This window comes from Salvelinus alpinus, chromosome 12 (genome assembly GCF_045679555.1).
Source record: "Salvelinus alpinus chromosome 12, SLU_Salpinus.1, whole genome shotgun sequence".
Classification (NCBI taxonomy): Eukaryota; Metazoa; Chordata; class Actinopteri; order Salmoniformes; family Salmonidae; genus Salvelinus; species Salvelinus alpinus.
This window is the reverse complement of record NC_092097.1, coordinates 50,367,998-50,380,074: the sequence shown is the minus strand read 5'-3', so window position 1 is coordinate 50,380,074 and position 12,077 is coordinate 50,367,998. Positions and strand designations below refer to the sequence as shown.

The 12,077-nt window shown below is 41.0% G+C and overlaps 1 protein-coding gene across 1 annotated transcript in view; it reads left to right on the top strand.

Moving 5' to 3' along the window:
- Positions 1 to 371: 371 nt before the first annotated feature.
- LOC139536318 (vesicle-associated membrane protein-associated protein B-like) overlaps positions 372 to 12,077 on the top strand; it is a 38,558-nt gene continuing 26,852 nt past the window's right edge. The window contains exon 1 of the mRNA XM_071336755.1: positions 372 to 658. Within this exon, the coding sequence (XP_071192856.1) occupies positions 601 to 658 (58 nt within the window). The 5' untranslated portion in view covers positions 372 to 600. The remainder of the gene's footprint in view (positions 659 to 12,077) is intronic.

Genomic DNA, 12,077 nt, shown 5'->3' with positions numbered 1-12,077 from the left:
GTGCACCACAGGGCTGTGTATTGGAACTGGCACATTTCCCACTTTTGCAGGTATGGTTTACAGAAACATAAATGTATATCCTTTTATTGGGTAAATACTTTATCAAAGTGATTTTTTTATTGTTGTCAATTTGCACTTGCCTGAAACTGTACAGGATTAACAGGAATGACATTATAGGTCGTTAGAAATGCATGATGTATGGCATTAATTATAAGAGGCCATAACACTGTGATAACATGATACATAAGAAGGCCCTGAGAAAGATTGATGTCCATGAGACACCTGTCCCTCCCTCCCAGGCTTAGGTGTCCCAACTCCCAAGCTTTGCCCGGACTCCGTCTCGCATCACCTCTTCACTCCTCGTTGAGTGGCTATGCAGGGGCTGTGACGTTGCACAAAGCCTCTCTCTCACTCCTTTCTTGCTGCATCACAACCGCCGCTAGTAGCTCCCTGGCTATTTGCACTGACCGGGAGACAATATAATCGCATAGCTAATTAGCATAATAATAACTCTAAAGATAACACTAGCTAACATCACCACAACAGGAGTAATCTACGGAAACGATTTACATTGAGCTATCCCCTTGGAACCGCTGGGACATGGCCAGGCAAGATCAGGTCCTGCTCTTGGAGCCACAGCACGAACTGAAATTCCGAGGTAAGAGACTACTGAGGAGGGGAGGGCCCAACTCTGAAGGGAGGGGGGGAGCCATTTTTGTGAGTGGGGTAGTTAGTAACAGGCCCATTTATTAAGGAGGGGGCACATCATATGCCCATTAATTTGTAAAATAACAGTGAGCTAGGGAGGAGAATCATTTCAAACGACTGGTTGACATATTTTCCGGCAGCGTACACAGCCTTTCCTGAACATTAACCTGTGCTTGCTAGCTAGCTATTCATTCCTGCAGCTCCCTGACAAGTCTTTACTGCTAATAATGTCGAGTTGACCTTCTAGTAAGGTAACTAGTTAGCTGGTAGCTAGCCTAGTAACCTTAGTTAGTGCATTATGTTTCACGTGCATTGTGCAATATCGTTCCAGTAATTTAGGCGAGTCAGTCTGTTTATTATTGTGCTAGCTGTGTTTCAAGCACAATGTCAAAATACAATTACTGGTTGTATCGCAGCTATTATCGTTCATGTCCGACGACAATCATGTCTGTGTAATTATGAGCTAACAATGAATAGCAGCTGATTGCCCCAACATGCATGTTGCAAGCATCATGATAGGTAGCTAACGTTAACCAATTTGTCTAGTTTGCTAGTTACTGTAATTAGCTAGGTAGCGGTTAGTCTAACCGCTTCCTAGCTTGAAAGATGGAACTGGGCATTAAATACTAGCTAACGTTAGCGATATTGCTATCTGGCGGTTCTTCTCATCAGTTGGCAAGTGTTGTTCATGACCAGGTGTGGAAAGCAGCAATATGGGTCAGGATACCATATGGACACTTTGTACTGGGCATCCTAAGAATTACAATGTTTCCAGTTTGTTAAATATTCATTTATTGACCCCCCTCAATAGGCTACGTTCCCTGAAGCATTATCACAATGTTACATTAGGCCATTTTTGAGATACAAAATAATAAATAGCCTTTCATCTGTGTTTGTTGAATTATATATAGGGTCTTGCCACAGTAATTTGAGATGCCCTATTGCCTTGTCAAGCCAATATAATCCATTGCTTAAAGGTGCAATATGCAGACATTGCTCTGCCATTTCCTGGTTGCTAATATTCTAGTACTCGCCTAATTTCAGTTTGTGACAAAAAAAGCTACGTATAGTGTAGAGAATCATTGTACCATATAAACCGCTGGGAAATATATTTTCAAATGACCAAAAATATTGTATTTTCAGCTGGTTTTAAAGCTGGTTTACAAAAATGAAAGTAAGCGATGCAAAAACTAAACTTAAGAAAGGGAAACATAAATAGAGCACAAAGAACAGATCTACCACTTCTTAGACTTGCTTTCAATGAGTGACAGATCTTTAACTCACATTTCAATGTGAATTTGGTTGGGTCCCAGAAAAAGTTAAAGCAGCTTTATTTAAACTGCACTGCTTGTTGTGAAGGTAGCCTTTTTATTTCTCTTGGCTCATTGCAAACAAACTGAGCCCACTAATTGATAACTACGAGAAATAGGTTTACCTCAAGGAAATCCCAAGCCACACAGACCAGTACAGGGGTTCCCAAACTGGGGTTCATGGGCCCCTGGAGGTCTGCACGGGGCTTTCAGGGTATTCAGCAAAGTGACAGAAATAACTAAAATGTCAAGACTTTTGTTAGGTAAAATCACAATCAGGTATTCTCTCATATAAGCCTGATATTGTTATTTTTGTTATTTACGGGGCCTCAACATGAACAAGTTGGGGAACCCAGTGCTAGCATTCCTACAAAATCATTGTCAATATAGAGCAGGGGCAACTGCTGCCCCTTTTGTAGGTCCGTGGATCAATTTCCCCCAAAATGTATATTATTTGTATTTTTCAAGGGGAGGTATTCAACTAGAATAGGTGCAATTCTGAAATTTGGTTCTGCATCAGCAGTTTTTCTCTCATTATGTTATCTCATTATGAGATGAGTAATGCAAGTTATGTAAACATTTATTCAAGTGGCATTATTAAAGTGACTAGTGATCCATTTATTAAAGTGGCCAATGATTTCAAGTCTGTATGTAGGCAGCAGCCTCTCTGTGTTAGTGATGGCTGTTTAACAGTCTGATGGCCTTGAGATAGAAGCTGTTTTTCAGTCTCGGTACCAGCTTTGATGCACCTGTACTGACCTCGCCTTCTGGATGGTAGCAGGGTGAACAGGCAGTGGCTCGGGTGGTTGTTGTGAAGATCTTTTTGGCTTTCCTGTGACATCGGGTGCTGTAGGTGTCCCGGAGGGCAGGTAGTTTGCCCCCGGTGATGCGTTGTGCAGGAGGGTCTTGCGGTTGTGGGCGGTGCAGTTGCATCAACAAAGCAGAGTGGGTGGACACCCTACAATATGTTACCATGAAATTATGGGCATGTTTCGAGAACATTGCAACACATCTGAGCTAAACTATTGAAGCGGTTTTGAATGTCTATTAGTAGTGATATTGTACTACCAAGTGGGGAGTAGTCTGAGGTTTGTAAACCAGTAATTTTCCATTGTTTGGTAACACCTACATGACTAATTAAAGTCTTTGACTGGACAGATAATCAAATCACCTAGCCTCTTAGACTAAAATTGCCCATTGAAAGGCAGGCCTGTGTTGACAACAAATCCAGCTGTGTTCCTTTCGTGTTCTTTATAAATCTCCTTATTCTTTATTAGTATCAATTTGGAACCGCACACTCAAGGTACACAGTCTTGCTCTTTCTCAAAAACAAACCTTTCAGACGGCACAACAGCATTAAATTTGCCCTTCAGAACTCTTTTTATGGCTGTATTTTTTTCTGCCAGTTGGAAAGCATCCCAAGGCTGTTGTAGATAAGGTATAGGCTACAGTAGTTAGCTGCATGAGTCGTTTCATTGAACGATGTTCCACCAGTGGTGAGGGTTTAAAATTCGCCTCTGTCTTGGCTCAGGGTGCGAAGGGAAGTGTCAGTTGCTGTGGACATTTGCGGGCTGAAACCTTATCTTAGTCTATGTGCTAATTCACACTACGAGGCAGCTCACTTCCACATTTCCATCCACAATGCACCTTTGTGTCCCTCAAACGCAAGAGCTTCCTCTATACCAGCTAGTAGGGCTGGGAATTGCCAGGGACCTCACAATACGATATTATCACAATACTTAAGTGCCAATATGATATGTGTTGCGATTCTCACGATTCTATATGTATTGCAATTCAATATTGCGATTTGATATTCCAAACATATTTGCTCACCATATGTCTGCTGCAGAGGGTCAAGAGAGAGCCATGAGAACACACGTTTTGATCAGTCATGGAAGTAAAAGTGCCGAAAACAAATTCTCTTACTATTTATTTATTTTTGGGATGGAGAATTGAAGGAAAATAGTTTTGGTTCAGGTACAGCTGACTAGCGCAATTTTTTTTTTTTGCGGCAGGCCTATATTGTCATAAGAAATGTCCCAATACGTAACTGTATAATTTTTTTTACCCTCATCATTAAAGCAAGTAGGATGGTGTGTTTTATTTTGGTAGCCTGATATGGAAACTCAGATTTGAATTCATTCATTTGCCCTCGATTCTCCCATGTTCTTTATCTCAGTGCAAAGTGTACACTGAGATCCTGTGGAATGTTTTAATGCCAGTTTGTAAATCCAGTACATCTATATGTTGCTCAATGTCAAGTGGCCTAGCCCTCTCCTTCCTATCAAACTAGTTTCACAAAGCCAACATTGTAGCTGACCTGAGTCATTCTTTTGAGGCTACTGTTTTGTTGTCAGCAGTTTCATGTTAAGCAATTCCACAACAGAGACGTGGATTTTCAGATGACTCTTCAGTGAAACAATTGGGGTGGTTTAATATCATTTAGAAATCGGATTTGATTTACACTGTGGTATGTGTTGGCATTCCATTACAAGTAGCCTAGCCTTCTCTGTGTGTGAGGTAGGCTAGGCTTGGTCAAGTTGGGTGGGAACTTGAAGTCTGTTTTGTGCAGAGTGATTTTACAGAGACAGTAAAGCAGGGAGCTGGGCTCGGTTTCCTGATAGTGATGGAACCTAGGCTTACGAGTGTCTTAACAATGCATCGTTCCTACAGTGGCCGAAGAGGCAGGCCGTTTCCCAAAACACCACGGCACGCAGAGAACGTTGGCGAAGTGCGTCAGCAAGACCAAGCCGCTGAATGTGGACTACAGGAAACGGAGGGCCAAGCACGCCCCCATTCACATCGACGGGCTGTAGTGGAGCGGGTCGAGAGCTTCAAGTTTTTCGGTGTCCACATCACTAAGAATCTATCATGGTCCACACACACCAACACAGTTGTGAAGAGGACACCACAATGTTAATTTCCCCCTCGGGAGGCTGAAAAGATTTGGCATGGGCCCTCAGATCCTCAAAAAGTTATACAGGTGTACTATTGAGAGCATCTCGACTGGCTGCATCACCGCTTGGTATGGAAACTGCTTGGCATCCTGACCGCAAGGCGCTACAGAGGGTAGGTAGTGCGTACGGCCCAGTACATCACTGTGGCCAAGCTCCTTACCATCCAGGACCTCTATACCAGGTGGTGTCAGAGGAAGGCCCTAAAAAGTGTTGAAGACTTCAGCCACCCAAGTCATAGAGGGTGGTACCGATGCACCAAGTGTGGAACTAACAGGACCCTGAACAGCTTCTACCCCCAAGCCATAAGACTGCTAAATTGTTAGTCCGGGTAGCTGTTTGGTTAACTTTTTAACCACCTACATTGACCATTTTTGTACTAACTTTTTAAACTCGTCACAAACGTTGCTGCTACTGTTTATTACCTATCCTGTTGCCTAGTCACTTCATTACTAGTTGCATGTACTGAAAGTATTCATAACCCTTCCACAGTTTGTTAGAGCCTGAATTCAAAATGTAGGGTGTTAACCCATACAATTATTTAATTCAATGTTTATAAAAAATAAAATAAAAAAGTCCAAACCCTATGTCTTTACCATATATGGTTCACAATACTATTTACTCAAGATAATTTAGCATGATTAGAGTGAATTGAATTTTGTTATGGCCATAGTAAAGTGGTTGCTGCTCAATTGAACTATCACTGCTCCACGGGCAGAATGGCGCTAACTTTTGAATGTCAACTGACAAGCTAGCTAGTGGCTGCAGGTTCCTGTGTGATAACATGGGGTTTTTCTAAATGAAATCCGCAGAATACAAAAACAAAATTGGGTCTATATATTTATTAATTTACAAAGCTAACAGACTGAGATTCAATGTATATCTTCCCCGAAGACAATCTGTTCGAGTCTTTCCCTTTTATAATTTAATGGAAACACCCCCTCAACGTTGATTGACTGGGGTTAGAGGAATAGAAAGCCGCAGATTTGCTGATTTAAAAACCACGAGGCCATCAAGTTGATTTTGATTCGTCCAAACCGTGGAAACAGCTCCAAGTTTTACCACCTCCCAACGGCGAAAAATGGAAGAGATACAACCAAGAGTTGGGCGGTTTAAAACTAGCAACGGTCACAACAAACTAACGTTCTTACTTAATCAACGCTGTTAAGTACAAGCATATTAAGTTATACTATTGTAGAGAATCTAATGATTAGTTGACTGATTCATAATGGCGTAGGGCAAATGACTACATTTAGACAATACTGACAACTGATCATTTAGTAGCATCCTCTTGAATTTACCCTTTTTTTTTCACTACGTTGTAGAGCAGTGAGTGAATGCCCTTCAAAATATACCCCCCTCCCTTTTTTTTCTCCACCATCTACACACAATACCCCATAATCACATTTTTGCACATTTATTGAAAAATGAAATAGAGAAATATCTCATTTACATAATTATTTACACCTGAGTCAATACTTTGTAGAAGCACCTTTTGGAGGCGATTACAGCTTTGAGTCACCTTGGGTATGTCTGTATCAGCTTTGCACATCTGGATTTGGGCATTTTTCCCATTCTTGCTTGCAGATTGTTTCAAGCTCTGTTAAGTTAGATGGGAGCGGCAGTGAATAGCAATCTTCAAGTCTTTCCACAGATTGCCACTGGGATTTAACTCCGGGCTTTGGCTTGGCCTCGTACCCATGCACATCGATTCAGTACTGGTACCCAGGGTATATACCAAAGTCATTGTTACTCATTGTGTATTTATTATTACTTTTAATAATACATGTTATTACTTTTCTATTATTTCTCTATTTTCTCTCTCTGCATTATTGGGAAGGTAAGTAAGCATTTCACTGTTAGTCTACACCTGTTGTTTATGAAGCATGAGACTAATAATATTTTATTTGATAAAATTTGATTTCATACTGATATAATCGAAAGAAAAGCAGCGCTTTCACCATTAAAATCTTACCTTAACATTAGAATTAGGCATACTCCACAATATTGACAATTGATCAGATCCTAGAGAGATATTACCACCTATGGCTGCAAATATTTAGCTTGCTTATTATGCTTACCCAATAGCAATGCACTAAATGACAGATTGGGCACGTCATTGTGCACATGTTGTTACACATCATGAAATACAGTGCATTCGGAAAGTATTCAGACCCCTCGACTTTTTCCACATTTTGTTACATTACAGCCTTATTCTAAAATGGATGAAATTACTTTTTTGCCTCTTCAATCAACACACAATACCCCATAATGACAAAGCGAAAACAGATTTGTATAAATTTTTGCAAATGTATTAAAAATAAAAAACTAATTGAGCTCCGGTGCATCCTGTTTCCATTGACCATCCCTGAGATGTTTCTACAACTTGATTGGAGTCCACCTGTGGTAAATTCAATTGATTGAACATGGTTTGGAAAGGCACACACCTGACAATATAAGGTCCCACAGGTGACAGTCTATGTCAGATCAAAAACCAAGCCATGATGTCAAAGGAATTGTCCGTAGAGCTCCAAGACAGGATTATGTCGAGGCACAGATCTGAGGAAGGGTACCAAAACATTTCTGCAGCATTGAAGTTCCCCAAGAACACAGTGTCTCCATCATTCTTAAATGAACGAAGTTTGGAACCACCAAGACTCTTCCTAGATCTGGCCGCCTGGCCAAACTGAATAATCGGTGGTGAAGAGCCTTGGTCAGAGAGGTGACCAAGAACACGATGGTCATTCTGACAGAGCTCCAGAGTTCCTCTGTTTTCAAAAACCTGTTTTTGCTTTATCATTATGGGGTATTGTGTGTAGATTGATGAGGGGGGGAAAATACATTTTCGAATAAGGCTGTAATGTAACAATGTGGAAAAGGTCAAGTGGTCTGAATATGCAAACATTGCAGTATTGGCAAAATAGATTTCAATTGATTAAACATTAAATTGATTTCATTATGATTGAAATATATGGGCCCATGTAGCCTATATCTTTTAATGCAGTCATCTCAGTTTTATTTTAAAGCATATGTTTATCCTTCACGTATTTGTAACAATTGCAAACACTTTGGCAACTTTGTATTTGTAGTCAACTTCGTTCTGAAGTTATCAGCGGTCACAGAGACGATAAGATCTTCATTTTACGTTTAGCTGAGATCTTTTGTGAATAAAGTGATGCGGAAGGGCAAACAAGCATGTAACAACGCACTTAGCTGTTCTATGAGTGATCTGAGGCAGTTGGTAAATAACGAGCGTTTTCAAGTGCAACTTCAGTAACAATGGTTTTTGGGAAACCGCTTGGAGATTTAACGATGGTTCTAATGATTAACTTAGCCTTAAGATGCTTTTGGGAAACCAGGCCATGGTTGGTTGCAGTGACTTGAGGCTAGTAGTGTTCCTTCCATTCCCCTGGTGCCTCATGTCTTCTTGTTCTTCAAGGACAGCCATTAGCCTACCTTGACTAGGCTATTTAGAGATTTTGACAATTAGAGATTATTAGAAGCAAATTGAAGGTAATTGGAGCCCTCAGTGATTCAAGGTATTCCACACAGTTTTGACCAAATTAAATAAAGCTGTAAAAATATAGGCCTACGGCCCTCCCGAGTGGCGCAGCGGTCTAAGCACGCATCGCAGTGCTTGAGGCGTCACTACAGACCCGGGTTCGATCCCAGGCTGTGTCACAGCCGGCCGTGACCGGGAGATCTATGAGGGGGCACACAATTTGCCCAGCGTCTTCCGGGTTAGGGGAGGGTTTGGCCGGCCAGGATGTCCCATCGTGCTCAAGCCACTCGTTGTGATGGGTCTGGGTATCTGCAAGCTGATTTTGGTCACCAGCTGGACAGTGTTTCCTCTGACACATTGGTGCGGCTGGCTTCAGGGTTATGCGAGCAGTGTGTCAAGAAGCAGTGCGGCTAGGCAGGGTCCTGTTTCAGAGGACGCATGGCTCTCGACCTTCGCCTCACCCGAGTCCGTATGGGAGTTGCAGCGATAGGACAAGACTGTAACTACCAATTTGGATATCACGAAATTGGGAAGAAAAAGGGTTCAAAGTAAAAAAAATATATATATATAAATTACAAAAAATTATACAAATATATTTGCACCACACCTGGTTGGTTGACCCTCACAGCCAGCTACGTCCTTCCCAATTCTCCTCCCCCAACCAGTAGTTTCCTATATCCTCCAAACCCTGCTTTCCTTTAGATAGGTCTACTAGGCCCAGGCTGTTGTATACGTTTAGGCTTCTTTTCTTATTGATAGGCCTAATAGATAAAAAATACCAAATTATTGTCCCTGTGGCACTGAAGTAATTTATTTCCAGATCCTCTAGAACAGGGTTTCCCAAACTTGGTCCTTGGGACCCCAAGGGGTACATGTTTTGGTTTTTGCTCTAGTACTACACAGCAGATTCAAATAATAAACGAATCATCAAGCTTTGATCATTTGAATCAGCTGTGTAGTGTTAGGACAAAAACCAAAAGTTTCACCCCTTGAGGTCACCGAGGACCGAGTTTGGGAAACGCTGCTGTAGAAGGTCTATGCCTTCTCCTCTTAGATGTTTTGTGAGCTGAACCTAGTAGGCTAAACTATACGTTTACTCCAGGCTGTCAGTTTAAAGGCCACTTTTTTATAGTTCTGTAGAACGAGAGCCATTAGTGACAGTAATACTGGTAGCCAATCCTTTCTTGGAAGTTAAAGAAAACCTGCCCTCATATTAAGCCCACTCTTGTGTTTTTTTTGTGTGTGTTTTTTTTACAAAGACTTGATTCACTACAACCGAGCAATTAATGGAACTGCAACTGGACATAGGGCCCAACGATATATGCTTTCATCTCATCTTCTAAATGGCATGTTATTATAATATTATTATATTTCTAAATTAGCCATGGCCTTAATTGCATCAGCTGCTCTACTTATTCAAATTGAGTAATAACATCTAGTTTTCAGTTTTCCCCTGACCACTCCCAAATTGCTATTTGCTGAGAAGGTATTTGTTTCTTTTTTTTGACCATTTTAATAAAAAATCACAGTAAGGTACTCAATTGTTACCCAGAAATGATTTGATATTGAGATAGCAATGGACCTTTAATAAAACAATTTTTTCTTTTGCTTTTATCAACAAAAATGGAACGCGCAAAAAAAAACTGTCATCTTCATATGTGTTGTAGCGTAGACCCTATTTTACATCATCTGAGGTGTTGTGCCCGCCATTGGTTGAGACACAGCATACTCTTGAATACAGGGTGGGTGTCATGTAACTTTCAAATGGTACCACAAGGATGGTTGGAGGTCCACGCATCAGAGAATATTGACTTAAGTGGGAATATCCATTGTTATAATTTAAACTGTTAATCCTCCATATGAAACCTATTGAAATAATAAATATAGATAATAGAATAGATATTCTCATTCAATTTGACATTCGATGGTGGATGGACTGACGGCCATGTTTCTGGTAGTAATTGTAAGTTAAAGTTTCAATTAAATGTATATGTCAATGGTGTACCAGCTAAATTGCAGCGGTCTGAAAGGATAGGTCCATTCTATGAATTCTATATGATTGAAATGACAGTCACTGACAGCCATTCTGTATTCAAGAGAATGCTGTGTCTCAACCGATGGCTGGCACAACACAAACACCAAAGATGATATGAAAGAGTCTAAGCTACAGTACAACATTTGTGAAAATGAGAAAAATCTGAGTTTACGCGTTTTTAGATAATTGACGTTAAAGGTTAAAAAATTGCATTTTTTATGAAACCTTTTTTTTCAAGAAATTATAGAATAGTTTGACAACCCTGTTTGTAAGCTGTAAAATGATATCAAATTCAACCGTTTGTCTTTTTCAGTGATGGTGGGTTATGCACAATGGGTCTACTTTGAGAACCTCCTGAGTGTTTTGTCATTCATGTCCAAAATGTCCCTTTCTGACCACTTCTACCATGGGCAAAACATGTATGGAAGGTTTCGTTCAAATCAAAAAGGCTGCAGTCAAAGTGATTTAAATCAGATGGAACGGCCCTAGAGTGAGGTTAGTAGAGGCAACTGTATTATGGTTCAGGCTATAACCAAAGTCTGGGATTCTATTTTGGTGTTGGCGTCTGACCTAATGTGTCAACGTCCATACACCTCAAACGCATGTTGATGAAGCCGTGCTCCAGATAATAATCTGATGGTATCAATTAGGCCTACTGCCCTTTCAGTGACTAGGCCTACACGTCTGGATGTGGGTCATTAGCTAATACAGTTCATAGATGTCCCCACTCAAAAGCATAGGCCCCCTATAGCTCAAAAGTAGGCCTCCTAACCTTGGATTAGTATTCAGACTTGTTGTCCTTAGAATGTGTTCCTCTATGTTGTAACTTCCCTCGCTTCAAACCTTTTCCTCATTCTGAAATGGCGATCCGGCACGTGACGGACCTCCGCTTTTATGCCTTTTGATGTGCTGAGTCAGTAACATTCATTTGATTAGCTCACCATGTTTTCTCTACGGTTTGCACAGCTTTCACATGCATTAGTCTGTCTGCTTGTGGCAATTTCGTGCACTCTCTTTCTGTCAGCGTTACCGCCCATCAATCCCAGTGTTATAGAATGTGATAGCCTTGTGATTGAAACCCCAGGTGATATAGAATGTGATAGCCTTGTGATTGGAACCCCAGGTGATATAGAATGTGATAGCCTTGTGATTGGAACCCCAGGTGATATAAAATGTGATAGCCTTGTGATTGGAACCCCAGGTGATATAGAATGTGATAGCCTTGTGATTGGAACCCCAGGTGATATAGAATGTGATAGCCTTGTGATTGGAACCCCAGGTGATATAGAATGTGATAGCCTTGTGATTGGAACCCCAGGTGATATAGAATGTGATAGCCTTGTGATTGGAACCCCAGGTGATATAGAATGTGATAGCCTTGTGATTGGAACCCCAGGTGATATAGAATGTGATAGCCTTGTGATTGGAACCCCAGGTGATATAGAATGTGATAGCCTTGTGATTGGAACCCCAGGTGATATAGAATGTGATAGCCTTGTGATTGGAACCCCAGGTGATATAGAATGTGATAGCCTTGTGATTGGAACCCCAGGTGATATAGAATGTGA